At 39.1% G+C, this 27,753-nt stretch overlaps 1 protein-coding gene across 1 annotated transcript in view; it reads left to right on the top strand.

Moving 5' to 3' along the window:
• Nucleotides 1-27,753, top strand: part of tbc1d31 (TBC1 domain family, member 31) — a 94,983-nt gene that overhangs the window by 50,666 nt on the left and 16,564 nt on the right. Inside the window, exons 11-17 of the mRNA XM_059973011.1 lie at nucleotides 1,753-1,886; nucleotides 1,993-2,126; nucleotides 8,360-8,539; nucleotides 15,547-15,779; nucleotides 17,823-17,975; nucleotides 20,053-20,188; nucleotides 20,856-20,948. Of these exons, the coding sequence (XP_059828994.1) occupies nucleotides 1,753-1,886; nucleotides 1,993-2,126; nucleotides 8,360-8,539; nucleotides 15,547-15,779; nucleotides 17,823-17,975; nucleotides 20,053-20,188; nucleotides 20,856-20,948 (1,063 nt within the window). The remainder of the gene's footprint in view (nucleotides 1-1,752; nucleotides 1,887-1,992; nucleotides 2,127-8,359; nucleotides 8,540-15,546; nucleotides 15,780-17,822; nucleotides 17,976-20,052; nucleotides 20,189-20,855; nucleotides 20,949-27,753) is intronic.

The following is a 27,753-nucleotide window of genomic DNA, read 5'->3' as shown; positions in this document are numbered from 1 at the left end:
ACCCATGCCGCCCTGTTTATAATTTCCAACTTTTTTTCAAGAGTTAAAGCAGTTCTCTGCCGCTTGGCTGATGGTCCAGGACTTGACATCAGACGCTTAGGAGGCATAGTTAAATATTTCAAGCACAAAATCACTGCACTGTAGGTAAAACCAACAAAAGTTTAAGAGTGCAAGATCGCACATCCACATGTTGCCAAAGCCAATGCGAGACTGGCGGGGGTGAGACTGTGAGATGTGCGCTTGTGACTTGTATTGACAGGAAAGCAGTGCTCCTTACATAACTGAGTTTTAGAGACATAAAAGGAGATATTGGTAGAAATAGGTCCCTTGCATAACTGTGAATCCGCATTGTATGAAGACGCATATAGCGGGGATAGGGTATATACTTAAGGCAGAGGTTGATAGATTCTTGATTGGTCAGGGCATGAAAGGATATGGGGAGAAGGCAGTAGATTGGGGCTGAGGGGGAAAATGGATCAGCCCTGATCAAATGGCAGTGCAGACTCGATAGGCCAAATGGCCTCATCTTGCTCCTCTATCTTTTGGTCTTAATATTTTGTTTTTACATTTAATCTCTCTTTGTCATGCTACCATAGTCATCCCTTTGTTCTCTACACCATGCTCAGTTTAAACTTTTCCCATTGCTGATGAAAGCATTACCTCTTTTTCTCTTCTTGCAGATGCTGCCTGAAATGCTGAGTGTTCTTCCAGCATTCACTGTCTCTCTGTTGCAACTTCAGAATTTCCTCTCTAGCACTGTATGGCTGCACCATTAATCACCAGCATTGACTTAAGAAGGGAGCACCAACATCTGGCTAATTTGCTCCCTTTCCTGACTTTGTAGTTACTGCATGAAAATTCTTTTCAGTGGAGAAATTTGACCATTTTGTTTATATGAAATAATTAATCCATAATGAAATATGCTTCCTATTTGTACAATTATAAAATAACTACAGTAGGTCAGCATTAAATAAGTTATCTGAGGCCATCCCAATAATTGTTGATTTATAGTAACTAGATAATTGATAAATGCTGGATACAGTTGTGTATATCTGAATAGAAGTAAAATAATGAGTCTAATGCATCACAATATTGGGCAGATGAAGTGAACTATGGGGAGCACTTTATGCACCAAAAGTTGAGGGAGCATTATTTCAGATTGAACTGGATGGATAGTTTCTCAGTCAGATAATGAATGAGAGCAATTTAGAAAACGTAACATCAATTCAAGTGCTCAAATTGTTCCTTTCCAAGGTTATGAACTGTGTTAGGGATTCCAATTCCTGAAGCAACCCACTGCCAGTTTATGGGTGGTGAAATTCCATCTCTAATGAGAGTGGATGCTTTGGGAAAGAAATCTAGCTCCAAGGCAGTACATGAGTCTGGCCTTTCAGTGACGGTGAGTTTAACTGATGTAATTATTTAGTACTTGAGATTAATTTCTCCCCATGCAATCACTTCTTACCCATTGATAAGATTTAAATTAGGGTAATTGCAGTAGTATTACAGTTAGATTTGATTTGGGCTCTTACTTATTATGAAAAATTGCATAACCTTTTCATGAAAAGTTGAACTGTTCTTTATAGTCTGAATTAATTTGATCATTATCATAGATTAGGAGGAGGTTTAATCTCTTTTGGAATGGTAATATAGAGATGATTGAGTTTCAGAGACCATGTGCATTGCAGAGAGATTCAGTTGGAAGGAAATAAAATTATTATTTTAATTTATTACACTGTTTTTGTTCATCAGGATATTGTCGGCTATGGCTCATTGGTCAACCATCTTTAGTGAGGTCTCTTATCTTCCACTACTCGCATTCCCATTTGTAAAACTCTTTCAGAATAACCAATTGATTGGATTTGAAGTTGTCGCTACTGTTATAGGTAAGTAGAAGAGGAAACACTTTTGATTAGTTGCATCATTTTTTAAACAAAGGTTTTGATATTGAATGTAAAACTGCAATATCACCTATTAACTTTACATTTTTAGTAAACTGGTGCCAGCATTGGTTTGAATATTTTCCAAATCCTCCAATAAATCTCCTGGGTATGATTGAGAACATTCTGGCCCACCATGACAAGGAACTATTGCAGCATTTGGTGAACTACAACATAACCTCACAGGTAGTTAAGCATTTAAGTAATTTTGATTGACCAGATTACCTTTTATTGTGTTTTTATGATGTTTTGCTAAGCACATAGTGGCTGTAATGCAGAGTATAGTGTAGAGTTCTAAACCAGGCATAGAACTGAATTCCAAAGAACCCATTCCTTTGTCCAAGGTACCTGGATTCAAACCATAAAAAAGCTTCCTATTTTACTTGAGTAACATTCCCACAGTAGTTTTGCTTTTCCCATAGTCTCATGAACAGATCAGAAATTTAATGTTGAATCTGAGTACTTTTTATTTTTACAAGTGTTACGATATCATTTTGATTTTAAATGACCTGTGCAAGTTTACTTCACTATCTTTTTATAGATAAAAAGGAAACTTGCATATAATAATTGATTTTCATCATGTAAGCTCAAATGCTAATTTCAAAGCAATATGTACCAGTACTAAATATAGTGATCCAGTTTTCAAGTTAATTGTATAAAATTACCCCAGAATGTCAAATCAGCACAATTAGTTTAATTTTCAAAATACTATGTTCTTCTCATTGAGAATTGTAATCACATTTATTATTAGTGATGTATGATGTGTGAAATATGTTGTTTTGTGACAGCATTACAGTGCAAAGTCATTAAAATATGTATGAATAAATTACAAAAGTGAATAAATAATCCAAAAAAGGATGATGGAGAGAAAGAAGCTGTTTATATATCATTGACTGTGGGTCTTTGGGCTTCTTTACTTCCTCCCTGATGGTAGTAATGAGAAAAGGATAGTGAGGGTTCTGAATGATGAATCCTGCCTTCTTGAGCTAATACCTCTTGAAAATGTTCTTTGGTGGGGACGGAGCTAGCTGAGTATATAACTCTGCAGCCTTTTGCAATCCTGTGCATTGGAGCTTCCAGAACATTACATGATGTAACCAGCCTGAACGCTTTCAGGCCAAGACCCTTCATCAGGACTGAAATGTCGACTGTTGACTGTTTTCCGTAGATGCTGCAAGGCCTGCTGAGTTCTTCCAACATTTTGTGTGTGTTGCTTGGATTTCCAGCGTCTTGTTTGTGCATCCATAGGGGTTAGTTAGTCTTCCGTGGTGTGCCAAATCTCCTCAAACTCTTGACAAAGTAGAGCTGTTTGTGCCTTCTATATGTTTTGGGCACAGGATAGATCCTCCAAGATGTTGACTCAGGAACTTGAACTGCTCACCCTTTCCATTACCGACCCCTCAGTGGGGATGGTGTACGCTCTCCCAATTTCTTCTTCCTCAAATTGACTATCAATTCCTTGGTGTTGCTGACGTTGAACTCCGCCTCCTGGTTTAGGACATGTAAGACCAGTCGCTTCTTGTCCGCCTTTAATCTCTCCCTTTTCCGATTTAAACTTTGAAGTTTCAACTTTATTCAGTCGGATCAGATATAATTATGGCCACTCTCAGAAGCTCCAAAAGAAATCTGGACCCGAGCAATGGGAAGCCCAAGAAAACTAACGAATTCTCAGAGGAACCCCCCCCCCCTCCCCCCGGTAAAGCGACTAGAATCTCAAATCAGCAATATCAGAATTGAGATAACTCAACTAAAAGAGAAATTTGAAGGAAAAGTCGACTCTTTGAGCCTTGATCTTAAAGAAGTTAGTCGAAATACTGTGGACCTTTCTTCACGTTTGGAAAAAGCCCAACAATGGATCATTGATCTCAAAGCTCAATCACATCAGAACAATATTTGAATTGTTGGATTAAAAGAGAAATCAGAATCGGCCAACACACTGGATTATTCTGCAAAAATGTTTCAGTCTTTATTTCCGGAGGTTTGGTTACAGCCTTTAGATATCGAAATGACTCACAGAGTTGGCACTTTAAAATTTTTGGATCAGTGTAAAAACAGACATATTGTGGTCCATTTTCTCCATTTCAGAGATAAAGACCGTATTATTCTTGCGAGAAAAAAAACACTTTCAATATCAGAATTCAGACATTTGTTTCTATGAAGATTTTCCACAAGAAATTGTTAAAAAGCATGCTGGAGTTGCAAATGCTATGAACTCAGCATTTGAAAAAAAGCTTTTTCCATTCCTTCAATATCCAGCGAAATTGAGACTCTTTGTTAAAAAGTCTGGTTTTCATTTCTTTGATGATCCACTTGATGCATTGAGTTTTATTAATTCTTTATCCGACGCATCGGATGATGAATCTGAAGCTTGAATGATTTATAGTAGTTTGATTGTATTGCAGTGTAAAGAATGATGAGATTGGAAGATTTGATGGTTACAGAAGTCTTTAAAATACATTTTAATCTCTGAAAAAGACTGGTTTCGATGGCTTCAATTTCAGAAGACATTAAGGGAGAACTGTTGATAGTCTGTAATAAGTTTGAACCATTTAGAATTTTTTTCTGCAGCATTTAACTGAATTAATCTTTTTTTTTTGTTTCGTATGCTTTTGTAAAGATTTTTTTTAAGTAATTATTTGGATTTCTTTATGTTTTAAAGATAGACCGGACAATTTAAAGATGGCAATTGTTTTTCTTCTGTGCAAATATTTCAAGAATTGTTTTGGATGTGTTTTTCTTCCCTTATCTAATGTTGTGAAGGTTACTTTCAATTGAAGGTCGTTTGGTTATACAAAAAAAAGCACTTTCCTTCCAAGTTAATTATATTGAGATATATGTCAACTGTAATGAGTTTTATGTTTGGTAGAGGGAGACAGATTTTTTTTTACTTGGGTAGGCGGAGTTTGCATTTTCATTCACATCGATGCTTTTCTTGGGGCTTGCGTCGATTGATATCGACTTGTTTCTGGGCTTTGTAGTTTGGGTGGGATTTTTTTTCTTTTTTTTCCCCCATTATGGAATCCCGGAGCCAATTATTTTTATTGTTGTTCATCTCCGCCATTTTCGACTATCCTATCCTGACATGCGTCTAACTATTGTTTTTAGACACAAAGTTCCATGATGATATCTAAACAGCTAAATGTGTTAACTTGGAATGTTCGCGGTTGGAATCATCCTGTTAAGCGTAAGAAAACATTTAAAGTTATTAACCGATTCCAGCCTGATATAATTTTTGCTCAAGAGACGCATATCAGGTTATGTGATAAAAATCAATTTTTTAAATTTTGAAAGGGTCCTCAGTTTAATGCAAATTCCCAGAGTAAAACTAGAGGTGTTTCTATTTTTATTGATTCCAATATTCCTTTTAACCAGGAGGATATTATAACTGATATCAATGGTAGATTTCTGATTGTTAAAGGAACAATTTGTAATAGAAAAATGGTTTTGGTTAATATTTATGGACCAAATGTTGATGATCCCCCATTTTTTAAAACTGTTTTTGTGTTATTACCTGATTTAAATGAATATATGTTATTAATGGGTAGTGATCTTAATAATTGTCTAATTCCCTTAATGGATAAGTCATCATCCAATATCAACTCCCTAATCGTTCTGCATCACTTATTAATTCCTTTTTAATTGATTATGGTTTAATTGCGATCTGGAGGCATATGCACGCTAGTGACAGAGAATACTCCTTTTTTTTCACATGTTCATAATAAATATTTGACAATCGACTATTTTATAGTTGACCGTCAACTTTTATTCAATGTTCAGAAATGAGAGAATGATGCGATTGCTATTTCTGATCATGCTCCTTTAAACTTAATATTTGAATTGAAAGATGTTGTTCCTACCAGACTATTTTGGAGTTTTCCAGAAAATTTATTACAAAGTTCAAAATTTGTTGAGTTTATGGAAGCTCAGATAAAAGAGTTTTTTCTCTTTAATAATATAGGAAACATCTCTAAGTTAGTAATTTGGGATACATTAAAAGCTTATCTATATGGTCAAATTATTTTGTATATAGCTAAACTGAAGAAACAAACAAGAATGGAATTAGATAAAATCTCTAAACAAATTAAAGAATTAGGTAACATTAATGCAATCTTTCCAAATGCTGTTTCATTTAAAAGAGTAGAATTACAATTACAGTATAATTTATTACTACTAACATATCCTATTGAAGGATATTTGCTTAAATTGAAAAGTCAATTTTATATCTTTGGGGATAAAAATAATAAGCTCTTAGCTTATTATTTTTAGCAGCTAGAGCTAAAAGACAAATCTTAAAAATTCATAAAAATAATGGAGATATAGTAAGTAACCATGAGGATGTTAATAATACTTTTCAAGATTTTTACTCTGATCTTTATAGATCTCAATTTCCTGCAGACTCCTCCAAAATGAAGGCTTTTTTACATAAGATTAAATTTCCACAAATTTCTTTTGAAGATCAACAGATGCTTGATGCTCCAATTACTGAGCATGAAATTCAAAAAGCTATCTTATCAATGCAGTCAGATAAAGCTCCTGGACTTGATAGTTATTCAGTGGGATTTTACAAAAAATTTGTAAGATTACTTTCTCTGTATCTTTTGGAAATATTTCATGAATCCTTTGAGAAGGGTAATTTACCTTCTTTTTATGAAGCATCTATTTCCTTAATTCTTGAAAAAGATAAAGATCCTGTTGAATGTTCATCATTTAGACCTAGTTCACTATTAAATGTGGATGCAAAAATTCTCTCTAAAATATTGGCTAATCACTTGGAAAATATTTTAACTAAAATTATTTCTATGGATCAAATGAGCTTTATATGGATATATGGATCAAACGAGCTGGTATTCTTTCTCTAACATTCGGAGATTGATGAACTTTATATATTCATCATTATCTAAGCAACCTCAATGTGTTATCTCTCGACACAGAAAAGGCATTTGATAGAGTTGAGTGGCCATATTTGTTTAAAGTATTAGAAAAATTTGGTTTTGGTTATAATTTCAATAGATGGATTCAAATGATTTATAAGAATCCTATTGCCACGGTCATTACTAATAACTGCCGGTCTTTTTTCTCACTTTCTCGTGGCACTAGACAGGGATGTCCATTAAGTCCTTTATTATTTATTCTTGTATTGGAACCTTTAGCTATAACATTACATGAAGCTAAAACTATCCTTGGTGTCTCTATGAATGGAACCATACATAAGATTTCTCTTTATGCAGATGATCTTTTAGTTTTTATTTCAAATCTTGAGGAATCAATTCCTAATCTTTTGGAAACACTGAAAAATTTTGGTAAATTTTCAGGATATAAACTTGAATAAAAGTGAATTGTTTCCATTAAATGTTCATCTTAGTACATATAATGATATTCCTTTTAGAATTGTTAATACATTTAGATATTTAGGTATTATAATTACTAAAAATATATAAAGCTCTCTATAAAGCAAATATAGTTCCTTTAATGGACTCCATGAAACAATTATTTTCTAGATGGAATCCACTTACTTTTTCTTTAATAGGTCATATTCATGCTGTGAAAATGATGATTTTTACCTAGATTTTTATGTGTTTTCCAAAATATATATATTTTTAACTAAAAAAATTTTCGATCAAATTGACTCTCTTATTTCTTCTTTTATTTGGTTGATGACTCTTTTTTTGTATATTTAGATGATGGTCAAATGTATTGCTCTGGGCGGTTGATTCCTAATGGGTTTTTTTAATAGTTAGTGAGCTTTTTTTTTAGTTAGATAGGGTACTTTTTTTTCCTCCTTTTTTCTATATATAAAATACTTTTTTTCCATTTTTATATTTCAATATCAGTTTTCTTTTCTTCAGCTTTATTAATTGTGTGCATAGTAATCTGTTAAAGTTTTGTATCATTTTATAGCTGCTGATGATTACGTATCAATGAGAAGATTCTAAAAATGAAATGCTGACATTGAGGGCGAGTTTGTTGTTGGAACACCACTGAAACAGCAGATTTCACTCCCGTAAGCTGCCTCATTGCCACCTGAGATTCTGTCAACATCAGTGGCAATACCATCAGTGAAATTATAGATGGTATTTTAGGTTTGTTTAGCCACACAGTCATGAATTTTGAGAGAACAGAGCAGTGTGATAAGGTGCACATGTGTGATGGTCAGCGAAGAGGAGATCTTATTACTAATCTGCACTGATCGTGATCTCCCAGTAAAGAGTTCAAGGATCCAGATGCAAAGAGAGATATAGAGGTTTAAGGTAGGTTATTAGTAGTGAGGGGATGATGCTGTTGAATAGCGAGGTATAATCAACAAACAGTACTAAACAGAACTAAAGAATCAGTCCAAGTTCCAATAGAATAAATTCTTTTTCATTTGTTATTTATCTGAGTAATGTTTCTAAGATTGCTGTTCTTGCTTCTGTCAACAGTCCTATGCTTGGCCGCTTCTTGAGACGCTGTTTTCTGAGGTACTAACAAAAAACGAGTGGCTGAGGCTGTTTGACAACATTTTTTCCAATCATCCATCCTTCCTGTTGATGGCAGTAGCAGCCTATTTAATTTGTTCTCGAGCTCCACTGCTTCATTGCAATATAAAAGAAGACCTTGAGGTATTTTAAAATCTTGTAGATTGTGTTATTTTCCAAACTTTGTTGTTACTTATAAGTTTATTTTTAACATTGTTGTCTTTTTTACAGTTATTCTACTGAAATGTTAAAATATAACTTTTCAACAGAACTACACAGCCACCCCCTGCTTTTTTTTTGGTGTGCTCTCCTCTTCTGTCCATTTTTCTGTCTCTTAATTTTCTTCCTTTTTAAACCCATTCAGCACTCTTGCAATCAGGTGGTCTGAGTACTTCATAGAAACATAGAAAATTTACAGCACAATACAAGCCCTTCAGCCCACAAAGCTGTTGCGAACATGTCCTTACCTGAGAAATTACCCAGGGTTACCCATAGCCCCCTATTTTTCTGATCTTCATATACCTGTCTAGGAGTCTCTTAAAAGACCCTATCGTATCCGCCTCCACCATCATCACCGGCAGCCCATTCTATGCACTCACCACCCTCTGCGGAAAAATACTTACCCCAGTATCTCCTCTGTACCTACTTCCAAGCACCTTAAAACTGTGCCCTCTCGTGCTAGCCATTTCAGCCCTGGGAAAAAGCCTCTGACCATCCACATGATCAATGCCTCTCATCATCTTATACACCTCTATCAGGTCACCTCTCATCCTTCATCGTTCCAAAGAAAAAAGGCCGAGTTCACTTAACTGTTCTCATAAGGCATGCTCCCCAATCCAGGCAAACATCCTTGTAAATCTCCTCTGCACCGTTTCTATGGTTTCCACATCCTTCCTATAATGAGGCGACCAGAACTGAGCATAGTACTCCAAGTGGGGTCTGAACAGGGTCCTGTATAGCTGCAACATTACCTCTCGGCTCCTAAACTCACTCCCACTATTGATGAAGCCCGATGCACCGAATGCTTTCCTAAAAACAGAGTAATTCTGCACAGCAGCCTTGAGTGTCCTATAGATTCGGACTCTAAGACCCCACTGATCCTCCACACTGCCAAGAATCTTACCATTAATACTATATTCTGTCATCATATTTGACCTACCAAAATGAACCGCCTCACACTTATCTGGGTTGAACACCATCTGCCACCTTGCAGCCCAGTTTTGCATCCTATCAATGTTCCGCTGTAACCTCTGACAGCCCTCCACACTATCCACAACACCTCCAACCTTTATGTCATCAGCAAATTTACTAATCCATCCTTCCACTTCTTCATCCAGGTCATTTATAAAAATCATGAAGAGTAGGGGTCCCAGGACAGATCCCTGAGGCACACCACTGGTGACTGACCTCCATGCAGAATATGACCTATCTACAACCACTTTTTGCTTTCTGTAGGCAAGCCAGTTCTGGATCCACAAAGCAATTTACCCTTGGATCCCATGCCTCCTTACTTTCTCAATAAGCCTTGCATAGAGTACCTTATCAAATGGCTTGCTGAAATCCATATACACTACATCTACTGCTCTTCCTTCATCAATGTGTTTAGTCACATCCTCAAAAAATTCAGTCAGGCTTGTAAGGCACGACATGCCTTTCACAAAGCCATGCTGACTATTCCTAATCATATTATGCCTCTCCAAATGTTCATAAATCCTGCCTCTCAGGATCTTCTCCATTAGCTTACCAACCACTGAAGGAAAAGCCACTTCACTTCAAAAAACCTGGTCTGCTACTTTTTATTGTAACAATAGCCAGGCAAGGCAAGTTACTTGTGAAGAATAGGAATAGGAAGTATAGTTGCAAGGCCGGTGTTCCGTACTGGGTGTCAGATGTGGGATGTCCGGGAGACTCCCAGCTTCCCAGACGGCCACATCTGGGTCAGGTGCGTCGGGCTGCAGCTCCTTAGGGAACTGAAGAAGCTTGATGACCTTCGCCCGGTCAGGGATAGAGAGGAGGTGATAGAAAGGAGCTATAGGCAAGTAGTCACACTGTAACCTTGGGAGGCAAGTAAAGGGGTAACAGTCAGGGGAGGGAAGGGCAAGAGTCAGATACTAGAAAGTACCCCTGTGGCTGTCCCCCTTCACAATAAGTACTCCTGTTCGAGTATTGTTGGGGGGGGGGGGAACAGCCTACCTGGGGGAAGCAACAGTGGCCGTGCATCTGGCACAGAGTCTGGCCCTGTTGCTCAGAAGGATAGGGAAAGGAAGAAGGCAGCAGTGAGAGGGGCTCTATAGTTAGGGGATTAGACAAGTGATTCTGCTCATGAAGGAAAGAAACGCAGATGGTAGTTTGCCTCCAACGTGCCAGAGTCCGGGTTTCTGATCCCATCCATGATATCCTGAAGTGGGAAGGAGAACAGCCAGGTAAATATTGGTACCAATGACATAGGTAGGAAAAGGGAGGAGGTCCTGAAATCAGACTACAGGGAGTTAGGATGGAAGTTGAGAAGCAGGACCTTAAAGGTAGTAATCTCAGGATTACTGAGTATAGGAATAGAGGGAGGTGGAGGATAAATACGTGGCTGAGGGATTGGAGCAGGGGGCAGGGATTCCGATTTCTGGATCACTGGGACCTCTATTGAGGCAGGCATGACCTGTACAATAAGGATGGGTTGCACTTGAATCCAAGGGGGACCAATAACCTGGTGGGGAGGATTGCTAAGGCAATTGGGAAAAGTTTAAACTAGAATTGCTGGGGGTTGGGAACCAAACTGAAAAGACAGAGGAAGGGGCGGTTGGCTCACAAATAGAGAAAGCATGGAGACAGTGTGAGAGGGATGATAGGCAGGTGATAAAGAAGGGATGTGCTCAGACTGATGGTTTGAGATGTTTCTATTTCAATGCAAAACAAAGCAGATGAACTTAGAGCGTGGATCAGTACTTGGAGCTATGATGTTGTGGCCATTACAGAGACTTGGATGGTGCAGGGGCAGGAATGGCTACTTCAAGTGCCAGGCTTTAGATGTTTCAGAAGGGAGAGGGAGGGAGTCATAAGAGGTGGGGGCTGATCAGAGATAGTGTCAGGACTGCAGAAAAGGAGGAAGTCATGGAGGGATTGTCTACTGAGTCTCTGTAGGTGGAAGTTAGAAACAGGAAGGGGTCAATAACTACTGGGTGTTTAACAGGGACATCGAGGAGCAGATAGGGAGACAAATTCTGGAAAGGTGTAATAATAACAGGGTTGTTGTGATGGGGGATTTTCATTTAAAGAATCTATTCAGGTGCCAGGTCTCTCGGTGGGAGAGCATTTTGAAGATAGTGATCACAATTCTATCTCCTTCGCCGTAGCATTCAAGGAGGATAGGAGCAGACAAGTCAGGAAAACATTTAATTAGAGTAAGGGGAAATATGAAGCTATCAGGCAGGAACTTGGAAGCATTAATTGGTAACATATTCTCAGGGAAATGTACGACAGAAATATAGCAAATGTTGAGGGGATATTTGCATGGTTTTCTGCACAGGTACGTTCCAATGACACAGGGAAATGATGGTAGGGTACAGGGACCATGGTGTACAAAGGCAGTTGAAAATCTAGTCAAGAAGAAAAGAAAAGCTTATGAAAAGTTCAAAAAAACTAGGTAATGATAGAAATCTAGAAAATTATGAGGCTAGCAGGAAGAAGCTTAAGAATGAAATTAGGAGAGCCAGAAGGGGCCCTGAGAAGGACTTGGTGAGCATTATTAAGGAAAACCCCAAGGTATTCTACAAGTATGTGAAGAGCAAGATGATAAGATGTGAGGGAATAGGACCAATCAAGTGTGACAGTGGAAAAGTGTGTATGGAACTGGAGGAGATAGCAGAGGTACTTAATGAATACTTTGCTTCAGTATTCTCTGTGGAAGTGGACCTTGGCAATTGTAGGGATGACTTACAATGGACTGAAAAGCTTGATCATTGTATATATTAAGAAAGAGGATGTGCTGGAGCTTTTGGAAAGCATCAAGTTGGATAAGTCACCGGGACCGGAGGAGATATACCCCAGGCTATTGTGGGAGGCGAGGTAGGAGGTTGCTGAGCCTCTGGTAATGATCTTTGCATCATCAATGAGGACGGGAGAAGTTCCAGAGGATTGGAGGGTTGCAGATGTTGTTCCCTTGTTCAAGAAAAGGAGTAGAGATAGCCCAGAAAATTATAGACCGGTGAGTCTTACTTCAGTGGCCGGTAAGTTGATGGAGAAGATCCTAAGAGGCAGGATTTATGAACAGTTGGAGACGTATAATATGATCATTGCTTTGTCAAAGGCAGTTTGTGCCTTACGAACCTGATTGAATTTTTTGAGGATGTGATTAAACACATTAATGGTAGAGCAGAAGATGTAATGTATATGGATTTCAGCAAGACATTTGATAAGGTACCCTATGCACGGCTTATTGAGAAAGTTAGGAGTCATGTGATCCAAGGGAACCTTGCTTTGTGGATCCAGAATTGGCTTGCCCACAGAAGGGAAAGAGTGGTATAGTATTAATGGTAAGAATCCTGGCAGTGTGGAGGATCAGAGGGATCTTGGGGTCCGAATCCAAAGGAGGATGAGAGGTGACCTAATAGAGGTGTATAAGATGATGAGAGGCATCGATCGTGTGGATAGTCAGAGGCTTTTTCTTAGGGCTGAAATGACTGACAGGAGAAGGCACAGCTTTAAGATGCTTAGGAGTAGGCACAGAGATGTCGGGGTAAGTTTTTTACGCAGAGAGTGGTGAGTGCGTAGAATGAGCTGCCAGCAACTGTGGTTGAGGTGGATACTATAGGGTCTTTTAAGAGATTCTTGTATAGGTACGTGGAGCTTAAAAAAATAGAGGGCTCTGGGTAACCCAAGGAAATTTCTATATTAAGTACGTGTTCAGCACAGCATTGTGGGCCGAAGTGTCTGTATTGTGCTGTAGTTTTTCTATGTTTCTAATGCTTGCTGACATTTTCATAAAACAAACCATGGATGCAAGCTTCAGTTTTGCACCAATGGATAACACACTGAAGGATGTTCTGTAAATAACAGAATTCTTCCAGACTCTATTATACATACATAAAGATTCTGTGTGAACCCAAGGCCTGTGGCGTAATCTCAAATCAAACACAGAAAATAATCTGTATTTTCAGAATAGGTCCATCAAGCAGCAAGGGTGTCAGTTGCCTGTTCATCCCACTCCCACTAAGAGACTGTCCTCGATTTCATTAGAAGTGAATGAAGAGTACAATGTGTGATTGTGAATTATCTGCAGGGACTTTGGAATTAACATGAAGTTCAATGGCTGCCCTCTATTTTTTCAATGGGACCTCTCTGTATCCCACTGCCCTCAGACTCCTAAACCAATTGCCTGTTTCACTTACCTGCTGAAGGTGCTGCTGTTCACATGTTATTCCTTTTCATGTCCCATTGATTGTTGCCTCATTATTAATTGCCCTAAGGTCCTGATATGATTTTAAAATGGTATCAAGTGAATATTTTCTTTGCAAAGCAGTTGTGTTATGATCCTATTCATTATGCCAAGAAGTGCTCTGCAGATACCATTCTCACCTCTGATCTGAAAGTTGTGGGTTCAGTTCCCACTTCTGACTTTGTTGTACTGAAGTGACTGATACTTTAGTCTAGTACTGTGAGAATACAACACTGAGGGAATGGACAGTCACCTCTTTCATGCCCCATTCTGGAGGTGTTGCCACATTCTCGTATTATTAACTCTACCTCTCTGTTATTCTCTGTTTGCACTTCAGCAATTTTCATTGCCTCTTCACTTTGAATTTGCAACGATTGTTGCACCATTCTGGTTTATTTGCACTTGTCCTTGTAATTATTGTTGTGTGTACTGTTAGCATGACTATTGTTTACTCTGTTAGCCTCACACAAATACCAATGAATTTCATTGCTCTCTGGTGATATGACAGTTTAATCTATGGAGGTACATTACCTCTTGCATTGATGTAAGCAAAGGAAGGCAAAGTGGAGCTGTGTCCCTATTGTCCAAGCTAATGTTTATCCTTGACATACTTCCAAAATAAATTCTCATCGTTATGGTTATTGGTCGTAATAAAAAAAGTGTGAATCCAAGAAATAAACTGATCATCTGACTTTACAAATCAAGCCCTAAGTAAAGAATTTAGGCTTTAATATTGACTGAGCTAAATTTCAAAAGACTGCATTCTTTCATTTAAGGAATATTGCAAGAGTTCAGTTTCTTATAAAATCTCAAGATGCAGAAAAATTGGTACATACTTTTCCTTTTAGCCGATCGGACTACTATAATGCACTCTTTTTCAGATCTGCCTAAGAAAGATGTAAATCAACTGCAGCTTGTTCAAAATGCAGCAGCAAGAAACTTAGCCAAAAGAAACAAAATCTGAGGCACACTTCGCCAGTTTTGGCATCGTTGCACTGGCTGATTGTCATTTAGGATCAATTTTAAAATACTCTTTATTGTATTTAAGGCTGTGAATAATCTAGCTCCTCTGTATATTTTGGAGTGTCTATCCCCTAATCGTAATCTTAGATCCACAAATGCTGGTTTGCTTAGTGTTCCTGGAGTCAAACATATAGAACTGGTGATAAGTCCTGTCGCTCTTATGCATCAAAAGTATGGAATGCAGTACTCTTCTGACTAAGATATGCCAGGCTAGTACTGTGGAACGTTTCAAACATTTTTAAAAACCTACTTTTTAATTTGGCCTACTTAGAGGATTAATTGCTGCCTGTTGTTGATTATATTTATGTAACTTTCTATATTCGATTACATTTTATTCTAATGTTTGTCTTACGATTTTTAATTTTGTCTCATTTTCTTATGATTATATTGATCTGTCTTTAAAATCTATCTACTTTGAGCCTGCATCTTAATTTATGAAAGGAGCTATATAAATAAAGTTATTATTGTCATCACCCCACTGATTATGGAAGATGGCTGTGTTTAAAGAGGTTGCCCTATTTTGTAATAGTGATCACACTTCAGAAATATTTTAATATTTTGTGGAAAGGATGTGTCCTGTACTAAAGGAATGCAAGGCCTTTTCTAATATAACTACCTATGAGAATGGGAATGAGAAAAAGATGTTATAAAAGCTTTGTACATTAAATAGAAAGTTCAAATGATTTTTTATCTGATGTAGAATTTCTTCCATCACCGCAATACCTTGGACCTCGAAGCAGTAATCAAGGAAGCATACCATCTAATGGATACCACACCTGACGATGTCCATCCCAAGCGTATGCTGGATGACTTTGTACCATTAACCAAGGGCCAGTATCCAATATTTAATAAATATCCAACATTTATTATTAACTATCAGACTCAAGAACGAGAGAGGATTTGGCAGGAAGAGTTGGAATACTTAAAGGAAAGGTAAATGTGGCAATTAATTAATTTTAAAGGAGAGCTGTGCCATTCTTCACTGTGAAGTTTTATTTCAGGCTCATAAGTTAATCTGCATCTGTAATACTTACTCATTGCATAATAAATCTCAGTGCAAAAAAGTTGACTTCAGCTGAATGTTAACACATGTAATGTTCCTGTATGGGTAATTCCAGTGTGGCTTCAGACTCAACAACTTCAGAGAAACTTGGTAATCCACTTTAGGTTGAGTCCTTTCTCTGCCCCTGTGATGTACCAGAGCTCAATCTCATAGCAGTAAAACAAAATGAAATCTTTGCTATTGCTGCAGATGTGGTATAAATGACCTCAAATGCATCCAAGTTAGATTTATTACTAGTTTTTTTTTATTTTAAAGAGATGATAGAAATTTAAGGATGCTTATGACTGGAAAGTGATTAAGGCATTTTTCCTGCTTATGCGGGAATATTTTTAATGTTATTGCCATCAAAAGCTTGATGTATCGATTTGAAAATTGATAATGATTAATTATTAAAATTGTAATTTATGACTTGACTGGTAAGTCAGCTGCTTATTTATTGCTAACTTTCAGTTTATTAAAAAATAATTTAGTTTTTCCAGTAACACCTTGTATAGTTGCTCCATTTGTGTGGTGCATAATCAAAGTGAGTGGCATTTGTAATGAACAACATTAGAAACAGTTGCATTTTTGGACATGCATGGCATGTGATGAAATGTAGCTCTATGGATCTCAGCTAATGAGAGAGTACGTATAGGAATAATGAGCTTTACAGCTCCTTGAGCTTCCTTTGCAAATCAATTGCTAATTCATATTCTGTCAATATCGATATTGTCAATTCCGTCTCTCCACCTTGGTTTCATAATCCTTAATATTTTTGCCTGATGAGAAACAAATTGAGAAATTTTCAGCTGACTCCTCTTGTAAATCAAACAACTGATAGTGGGAGAAAGTTCCAGATTTGTAAGTGTGAAGATTCATAGGATTTATAGAAGACCATATGATATAGGAGTAGATTTAGACCATTTGGCCCATCAAGTCTGCTGTGCCATTCAATCAAGGCTGAATTATTTTCCTTTTCAACCCAATTCTCCTGCCTTCTTGCTGGAACCTTTGATGCCATTTCATCCTTTGCTTTAAATGTACCCAATGACTTGACCTCCACTTGGCAATGAATTTCACAGATTCACCACCCCCTTGCTAAAGAAATCCCCTCTTATCTCTGCCCTAAAGGGTTAATCCTTGTTTTCTGAGGCCGTGCCCTCTGATCCTAGAATATCCCACTATCGGAAACATCCTCTCCATTTAAACTTTATCACCTCCAATTTCTGAATTTACTCCCCATGTGGAAAATAGTCTACGCCTTTATTCCTTCTACTAAAATGAATGACCATTAGTTTCCCAGCACTGTATTCTTTGCCCATTCTCCTAATCTAGCCAACTCCTTTTGCAGACTCCCTGCTTCCTCAATACTACCTGCCCCCACACCTATCTTTGTATCATCCCCAAACATGGCCACAAATCCATAATCCAGATCATTAATATATAATGTGAAAAGTAGGACATTCATTCCATTGACTGCTGCTGAGCAATTTCATTCCTCCCATTAATTTTTCCTGTAACCTATTCCTGTTGACTTTCCCAAGATTCTACCTCACACTAAGACCAGTTTATTCCCTTACACCGGTGTTTAAATTATGAAGACAATTCAGTAGTCTCGTCTTGAGTTCCCTCGAGTTTCAACGGTTAAGTGATCTAATCCAGACCATTTTAGTTGGGTAAGGTGGAAGGAGGTTTGCTTATGTACTCATTTGGGGAATAAGTGGTAAATTTTAAGATTGTATTGGGTGAGCATAGTATGGAATCCTGATCCAATTCAAGCAAAGGAAACTATGATCCATTCTGGGGTGGTTCAGCTCAGGAAACTCATTGTTCAGTGGATGAAAAGGTGTTTTTGTACAAACATAGTTCTCCTGCTCATGGTCCAGTGTAAATTTCACTGTGGTGCATTCAATTTTGCTGTCACGGTCTTCTAGGCAATTGGCCCATGAACTTCAGGCTGTGAGTGTCCGGAGGCAGGCTGAGAATGCTGCCTGGTATCGGCAGCAAGAGTTACTCCAGGAAGCTGAAGAACAGAGAAGAAAAGTCCTACATGAAGAGGAGCAGAAGCTTGTGGAACAGAGAGTGAGGTAATTTATTTTTCTGTTTTCAGTGCGAAATATTGCAAAATAACTGGAAGGTCAGCCAAGATATGTGATAGTATCTTTAAGGAATACTCCACAAATATCTATTTTTAATGGTCTGCTACATTGCTACGCACCAGATGTTTAAGTATAATACATTGAAGTATTTGCTTTATTTTAATCTTTCAATATAGCTCAGCGTTAAGAATATTTCTCACCTGTCCGTATATTCCAGTTTATACCCCACTGTTGCACCGATCCTTTCTCAAACTCCAATTGCTGGGTGAAAGTTTTTGCACCAGTCTGTGCTTTTAACATTCAGGTCAAGTGTTTTCTGTAGACAGTTTCCTTTAGTAATGCTTCAGTGAATCAGTGTATACCATAAAGAGCCATTAAAAACAGATGCATTCCTGATGGCCTTTAAAATTTGGCTTGGGTGTAGTGTTTTTTCTATAATTTACTTTCTACCATCAGACTGGTCTGGTCTGTGACACTGCTGTCACTTGAATATTCGTTTATTGCACACAAGCTTAGGGTATAGGGGGCATCAAAATGACAATGAAATATTGAACAGTCTATAGTCTGATACTGAAAACCATTTATAGTTTACTGTCAGCCTATCGTCAGATTTCTGTTGTCTAATAATATTCATCGAGTCATAGAACACTACAGCACAGAATCAGGCCCTTTGGCCCACCTAGCCTGTGCCAAACCATTAATCTGCCTAGTCCCATCAACCTACACCTGGACCACAGCCCTCCATACTCCTCTCATCCATGAACCTATCCAAATTTCTCTTAAGTATAGAGTCATAGAACACCACAATGTGTTTCATAATTTGTGACTGACTTTCTTGCAAATTATCCTTCACTTCATATTTCATCGTTATATATTTCTTTTCCAGAAAAGTAATGTTTTCATTTTTCCTCAGAACATAGGAGCCCATTGAGTCTATCACGAATCTTGGAACAATCCCATCAATACCATTCTCCCGCTAATTTTCTTTCCACCCATCCTCTCTCTCACCACTCAGGTTTCCCTATCACCAAACTGAGGGGGAATTTACAGTTGCCTGTTAACCTATCTACTAATACATCATTGGGTTGTGGAGGAAAGAGTATGCAGGGTAAATGTGCTCAGTCAAAAGACCTGCAAGACACCACAGAGCACCAGAGGTCAAGATTGAGCCCAGATTGCTGGACTGCTTGGGAAGCAGCACTGTCTGCTGCACCACCATTCTGTCCCCCTTTTTAAATATATAGATCTCCTCTCCCTCCAGATGTTAACTTTAGCTCAGAACCTCCTAGTCAGAAGCATGTCCTAATCCAGTCAATAGAATCCATAAACCAGTCCAGCACTTCTGTGCAACACTGGAGGAGAGAATTGTATGCAGTCACATCAAATCACTGATCTTGGGAGTTGATGTGCTTTTAAACATTAAAATTCATTTAATAAATTGATCAAAGTTGTGCTTATTTCATTTATTATGCTGGGGGAAATCACCTACAAATACAAATCAGTAAAGAAATTGCAGTTATACAACTTCAGTCTTTCACACCCTCCATGTCCTAAAGTTTTTTACAGCCAGTTTGTTCACAGCAAAATCTGATAAACTGCAATAAACAATCAGATAATTTGCCTGGAATGAAATGTTTGTCAGGATGCCAGAAAGAACTCCTCACTCACCTTCACACAGTCCTATGGGATCTTTAATATGTACCTGAGAAAATGGAGAAGACCTCAGTTCAGTTTCTCATCCAAAGGCAGCTTCTCTGAAAGTGCAAACACCTTTCAGTATTGCCCTCTGAATGACAGTGTATCATAAATGTTAATGTTCCTGCAATCCCTTTGCAAATGCCTTCCGAATCAGAAGTGAGAATTCCAAACACTGCAAGTTGTAACACTTGACCAGATGTATTTTTGTGTGTGTGTGTGTGTGTGTGTGTGTATGGTAGGTTTTAATTCTTTGTTGAAGATGAATGGACGTTCTCCAGTAAGGGCAAGTAACTATCAAAGTGCACATTTTAACTGGCTACGAAGTTGGTGTCTCTCTTTACTGAATATGCTGATTCTCCCTCCGAAGACTTGCTGCTGTGAATCGTGAATTGAAGATAAAAGAACTTCAAGTGTTGGATGCAGCACAAAAGCGCTTCCTGAAGCATCAACAAGAACAACAGAAATCTGAATTGAGGCGGCTCGATGATGAAATTGATAGAAAGGTCTGTGAAATTCTCTCCTCTTCAATTCTGTGAAAACAGTGAGATTTGTTTGTGGCCTGGATCTGCAAAATCTATTGTGGCCCCGCTCCGAAGCCTTGCCAGACAACTCCACACACCCTGACTTCCTTGGCGTTCCCCGGCAGGTTTGCCAACCTCCATTGCCTTTGCCCCTCTGTAACCAGCCATGAGGACTGTATGAGCAACTGCTCTTTTTTTAGAGACTCAGTGGATAGTGCTGGAATAAAGATGGGTAGACTTGGCCATTCTAAGTCTGCAGCCTTTGGAAGAGTGGAAGTTTTAACCACAAAACAAATTATCGGCTTAGTTCTTGCTGTCTTTGTGGACACAGTATTAAGCAGTGGTGTTCCACACCGCTTGAACGATCCTTTCCCCTCCTCTCACAATGCATCATGGGTATTATGTGTTTTGAATAAATTTCTGCCATCATTTTCATGAATTAAATAATTAATAAGGAACAGGAGTAGGCCATTCAGTCCATCAAATCTGTTCTGCTAGAAAAGAATGCTTCAAGAAAATATATAAAAGAAATCAAAATACTTCCCTCTCCACCCCACCCACTCTCTTCAAACTTGTCAGTATTTTGTCTGTTTAAAGTTCAAAGTTAATTTCACAGATATACAAAAATTGTCTTTCATTGTGGTTTAAGATTGCTCTCCGGGAAAAGGAAACTGCCGCATTAATTCAGGACATCGAAGTGAGAAATCTGGAACTGGAGATGCAAAAGCAAATATTTGAGCAAGTATGAGTTGCCCTTTACTGTTCTTATATTATAGTGTGTCTGGAGAATCGGCATAGATAAAAAGCTTACCATTAGTCTATTTTCTTTATAAATTTTAAGGCACTGATGTGGAAATACAACGAATATCAACTCTGATTACTTCCACTGGAATAAATGTGGTTCTTCAATATTTGTTAAATTTAAAATGTATCTTATTACTTAAATACACGAAGTTTCTATGCATTACAGACTTTGCTTAAGCATAGCCTGTTTAAAAAAAAGTAGTTTATTGCCATGTGGACAAGTACAAGTACCATGAAGAATTTGCAGCAGCATCACAGACAGATAATAGACATGACACAGAATAGAAGTTTTTCGTAAATTATACAAAGTATTATATTTATACAGTAAAGTTTAAAGGGAAAGAAAAAAAACAATCAGATACATTTCCATGGTAGTCTGTCAGGAAACGAGCACCTTTGCTTCATCTGTAAAAAGCAGGATTTCCCAGTGGCCAACCATTTTAATTCCAATCCCCATACCCATTCTGCCATGTTGGTCCACGGCATTTTCTACTTCCACAATGAAGCCACACTCAGGTTGGAGGAGTAACATCTCATATTCTATCTGGATAGCCTCCAACCTGATTTCTCCAAATTCTGGTAATTTTACCCCTCCTCTTTCCCTCATCTTCAATTCCCTACTCTGGCCCTCCTCTTGCCTCTTCTGTTCACCTGCCTATCGCCTCTTCCTGATGCTCCTCCTGCTTCCCTTTCTCCATGGTCCACTCTCCTCTCCTATCAGATTACTTCTTCTCCAGCCCTTTACTTTTCCACCTGTCACCTTCCAGCTTCTTATATCATCCCCTCTCCCCACCCACTTGCCATCATCTGTCACATTCCAACTTTACCTCTTCCCCTCCCCCTACCTTCTTGTTCCTGCTTCTCACATCCTTCCTTTTCTGATGAAGGGTCTTGGCCCAAAATTTTGACTGTTTATTCATTTCCATAGGTGTTGCCTGACCTGAGCTCCCCCAGCATTTTATGTGTGTTGCTGTTGATCTCCAACATTTGCAGAATCTCTTGTGTTTGTGTGTGTATTCATGGCATCGCAGCATTTACATGGAATTTTAAGTATTTGAAAGAGTAGCCGTGTACTTTTAAATCTTGTATATACATTTAGTTAGGTCAAGTTTAAATTGTAATGCTGTTGGGTTTGCTGTCCGTGAAATTCTGAACTGTTGAGCTCTATCTGATGTAGACAGCTACAGATACCCTCAGTAAAGGGAAGTCTAGATCACATCCCTGTTTATCCTCCACAGTGAATTTAGCTGCCAATACTCACTACTTGCACGGGTTCATCCTCCCTACCAAGGAGAAGATATTTTCAGCTAACGGACTAGTTTAAACACAATTAATTTATTTTTAGTGATACATGTTTAAATTTAAATAAGATTCTTAAAACAAATTTAAACTCTGAAGCTTTCTATCTTACAAAAGATTTCCAAATTACAATTGATTTCAAAAGCACAAAGGATTTAAAGGCTTTCTGTAACACAATCCCTATAAGCTAAAAAGACATGACAATGAGCTGCAGCCGATTAAGTAATCCATCGGAGAAGCTGAAGGCAGAGGAGTGGATTCTAGTCACCCCATCTTCCTGGCATTCTTCTTATCGTTCCTTGACCATTCCTAACAAGTATAACTGCTCTTTTATATTATATATTATTTTTGTTACTAGGTGACCACACACATGTGATATTTTTCAAATATTTTTGCTGGGAAACTTACATAAATGGTCTAAAAACTTCTGGGGCAGAGATCCCAGGCACACAAAATTACTCTTTGAGTGCATAAATCTTCCGACTATTGATAGACCAGCTATTTGATGTGCTAAGTGATAATACATATCAATTTGCTCTGTAAGCTTCCTGGAACTAAATAACTTCCCCATTGTTGTCTGGTTTGATGCAGGTCCAATTAACATAACCCCATTGTTTTACATTGCATCTCTTGAGCAGCTAGACCCTATGCTGTATAGACAGTGCTGTTTGTTTGCAAAGCTGTCCTTGTAACTTTAAACTGATTATTGCTTGCAATATACATTTGTCGTGGTTTTTCGTGCCTCACAAATGACCAGGAGATGCAGAAGATTCTTCAAGAAGGGTTAAACTTTAATTTGCAAATCAAAGCTGAGACAGTCATTGAGCTAGTCACTGATTGCCCACCGATCCTCGGACCTCGATCGGATCCTCGGATCCTCGGCATTTTTTATAGCAATCTCCTGGTCCGGTTGCATTAGCATATGTAATCGATATATAGTTGCGTATTACACGTACTACACGTACATCATGTCCCTATTGTTCCTATCAATTGGCTTAATCGTGTTCTAATCTACATCTCTTAGCTACCTCTCATTAACATACCATTGTCTTCTACATTTTTAAGACTTCAGTCTCCTACCAAATTGGGTACATGCACAGCAAATAATAAACTCAGAACTGAGCAATGTTCTAATCTACATTTCTTTAGCTCTTTAGCTACCTCTCATTAACACACCATTGTCTTCTACATTCCTAAGATTTCATTCTACTAAATTGAGTACATGCATAGCAAATAACTGACTTCATAGTTAAAATTTATACTTTTATACTCTTTTATACTCCATTATATCCCCCCTTTGAGACCCAGAGGGTCTTACACGGAGAAAGAAGACTAAGAGTCCGCACACAAAAGCCCCAATAAACTCAAACATTTATTCCCAAATCTCGGGTTTAACTATAATTTTCTGCGCCAAGACCTCAAAGTATTCTCTCCCTGTTACCCTGGGCCGCTGAGCCAAAAACCTGTCCCTTTATACCTGAGACAGGGAAAAAGACTCAATATCCCTTACAATCTACTCCCACACCGTCGTTTTGCTCTTGTTCATCCTGCAGGTGTGGGCTGTAACGATACATTTTCGGTGTTTCTTTCTTCACTAAGCTTGCTTCGGTAATTGCCACGAGCATTGGAAATTGTTTGGTTGCAGCACACACTATAAGAGATTTGAGACAAGGAAGAAAACAGCACAGCACAAACGCACAGCTCAACAATATAATACTGACAGTTATTGCTATTTTAGTCAGCCATGCTCCCCATCCTCCGAGTCTACTTTCTAACCAATCAAAGAACTGATATCCGAAACCTGCGTTCTGTTTGACTTCTGTCTGCAAATTCTTTTAATTTATTCATTGCTCTGATGAAAGACCCTTCTGGGAAGAAGCCCTACTATCCACCACCACATCCTGAGGGTCTTGAGGCCCGTCCTCAGAATCAAAAATTTCTCTTACTAATTGATCAAACTCCTGCGGTGCAGTGTCAGCTTCTTGTTCCCCGTCTGTCTCCTGCTAACTGCTCTTCCGCATCACACCTCGGACACTTCACCTGATTGCCCTTGCGGGACTGCCCTCGTGCAATGGTTCAGATGATACCAGGTGGAGCGGCCTTCTACCTGAACTGCGGTGGGTGATGCCTTGGTTACCGTAAAGGGTCCGTCCCTTCTTGGCTCATTCCACTTTCTCCGAAAAACTGGCACGTAAGCCTGGTCTCCTGTTTTAATTGGTCCTTCCCCTTGTATGGTCTCCGGCTCTTTCTGTTTTTCCTGGGCATAAATAGACCTATGTATCATAGTTAGCTGCTGCATGTATTGTTTCAGTTCTATTTCCAATTGTTCCAAACTAGGTCCCTTATACGGCCCTCTCCACTGGGGCACTGGCATGGGCCTCCCAGTGAGCATCTCATGCGGTGTCAAGCATGTGATTCGATTAGTTTGCATGCGGTAACTCATCAATGCTAATGGTAAAGCATCGACCCAATTAAGTTTAGTGTCTGCACAAATTTTGTTTAGTTTGGCTTTTAGGGTTCCATTAATTCTTTCTACCATGCCCTGCGACTGAGGGTGGTACACACATCCAAATCTTTGCTTTATCCTCAGCGCCTGTAGTACCAGTTTGACCACTTTCTGGATAAAAGCTGAACCATTGTCTGAGCTAACTTCTGTAGGTATTCCAAACCTTGGGATCACTTCATTTGTCAGAAATTTTACCACTGTCTTTGCCCCTTGATCTTTTGAAGGTACCGCCTCCACCCATCTGCTAAATCGATCAATTACTACCAGCATGTATCTTTTCCCTCTCGCTGTCTTAATCATGTCTACGTAATCGATCACTAGATGTTTAAATGGTCCTTCAGTTACAGGAATGAGGCCTATTGGGGTTGTAATTCCCTTTCGAACATTATTCTGTGCGCATACCTCACACTGACAAGAAAAAGTCCACTGAAGCCTGTAAATAAGGTGACCAAAAACCATCTGCCAAATTATTCCACTTGCTGCGTGCAAAATTTGCAGTTTCTTTTTGGATAATTTATGTCCTCCTTGCGCTAGCTTCTCTAACAGAGTTATAGTGTCCTGCTCACACTGTTCCTTGCTGTGGGGGCAAATCAACAGGTCATCCACATACTGTAACAATGTACTTTCCAATGGCATACCCTCTAGGTCTGCCTTCAATACCTGATTAAAAACGTGTGGTGAATGTTTAAATCCTTGCGGCATTCTGGTATAGGTATACTGAGCACCTCTGTAAGTAAATGCAAACAAATACTGACACTGATCGGCTGGAGGAATGCTGAAGAAAGCTGAACACAAATCAATCACTGAAAAGTAACTTGCTTCTGGTGGAACATTAGTCAAAAGTGTGTGTGGGTTGGGGACTACCGCTGGCCAGTCCTCTACCACATCATTTACCGCTCGCAAGTCATGCACCAATCTCCATTTAGATTTATCTGCTTTTAAGACCGGCAGCAACGGGGTATTGTATGGATTGTTTGTTCTTTTAAGCACTCCTATTTCAAGCAACCCCTGCACTGTCGATGCTATTCCCTCTTCCGCTTCTGGGCTTAGAGGGTATTGTGGTCTCCAGGGTGGAAATGCTCTCCTTTTCAGCCTTATTTCCACCGGACTCGCTGTTTTTATTTTCCCTACGTCCGTGTCATGCTGTGACCACAGAATAGACGGCAACTAGTCTAACCTTTTATCTTTCTGCTGGCCTCTTTCCTTTTCCAGCAAGGGCATGTGTGGTTGGGGAGTTATTTCGACCTCTCTCACTGTCCCTACCATATCTACACTTACCATTATTTTAATGCAATTGTTGTCTTCTGATATCCACACCTCTGGCGTGATTTTCCTCCGCACCGTTACGGTTTCAGCACTCTTAACTAAGGGTCCTAAGTCTTTAGACTGATATCCCTTGTTTACCAACAATGTTACGTGGGGTGCAGCCTCCGGTATCCTGTACCATTTTTCTAAAAAGGTGTTCCACTTAACTTGTAAAGCTGTCCCTTGCTTTCCAATTATCACAGCCTCCCCTTCCAGGTGCTGTTGGGTACGTACCTCCAGGTGCCATCTCTCCTCTAACTCCCTGTTCTGAGTCTCGTCAAAAATCACTGTACAATGTAGCTCAGATCTGGGCATTACAGCCCTGGGTAATATAGCCTGCACACCCTTTTTCCATTTTTCCCAGGTTTCCTGAATCTGATCTGCGATGTCTCCTATCCAAAAGACATTAGCCTTCTTGTCTTCTCACACTATCAATTGAGCCCCTGCTCTTCCCACACTCAGCCCATTTCTGGTGCATTCTAATTTTAATTCCAATTTCAATAAGGCATCTCTGCCTAACAAATTAATTGGAGTTCCTTTAAATACTAGCACCGGCAAAACAATTTCTTTATTTCCCATTCTCAACTGCACTGGAGCCATGCACTGTGTCAACTGTGTTTTCCACGAGAACCCTACCGTCTTAATAAACTTTCCTGACATGGGAAGGTGAAGGGCATACTGTGGCTGTACGCAAGTGTACGTGGCTCAAGTATCTATCATCATTGGTGTCAGTTGTCCTTCTAACATTACCTGAACAATGGGTTCCTCATCTGCCTCCCTTGTTATCATTGGGTAATGTCCCTTCCCACTCAAGTTCTCGGGGCATCCCTAATACCTCGCATAGGGGTTCACAGGTCCGCTTGGGCCTGTGGGGGCTGGTCCTTGGTTAAACTTTAGTTCCCTTCTTATCGGTTCCTGCTGGTGTGTGACAGGCCATAGTGTAAACGGACAATCTCTTCTCATGTGACCTGGCTGATTACATTCCCAGCACAATCTCTCTACTTCTCTTTCCCCCTGTTTCCTCACTGGTCCCCTTTGCCCATAGCTTCTCTGTCCCCCTCCTTGGAAATTCCAGTCCTGTCTGGGCTGTTTGAATTTAGTCTGTTCCTGATAGGGCATTTGTGGGAATGCTCCCCCAAAGACGTTTATTGGCATGGGGATTTCCAGCCCTTGTCTTACAGTATGATTGGTCCCTCCATATAGCAGTGCTTTGTCCAGTTCAATGGCTGTACTCGGACCGGTGGTTGCTGGCAGCATCTTTTTGCTTTTCTCTTTTTCCTTCTTTTTGAGTTCTTCGAGCTGCATTTGTATTAACTTTCTTTGCACCTCTTCCTGCTGCTCAGCCAACCTTCATTTGTCTTTCCGGTGTTTCTCAACCGCATGGACTACATGGTCTCTAAATTCTTGTGGGGTCTTTGACGTTAGCCCAACCACTTCCTCCAGTTTTGATTTTACTTGTGGAGGCATTGCATCCAAAATGCTATGTCGGAACATTGAGGTCATAAATAAGCTATTCTCCACCTTTTGCTCAGTCTCCAGTCTCCACCTTTTTAACTGGTTTTCTACGTAGGCTGCTGGGTTTTCAGTGTCTCCCAGTGGATCCCCTTTTAAGGCTTTTGGGTCCACTTTGGGT

The sequence above is a fragment of the Hypanus sabinus genome, chromosome 1 (assembly GCF_030144855.1).
Source record: "Hypanus sabinus isolate sHypSab1 chromosome 1, sHypSab1.hap1, whole genome shotgun sequence".
NCBI classification, from domain to species: Eukaryota; Metazoa; Chordata; class Chondrichthyes; order Myliobatiformes; family Dasyatidae; genus Hypanus; species Hypanus sabinus.
Note: the sequence above shows the minus strand (reverse complement) of the source record. Positions and strands in the feature narration are given on the sequence as shown.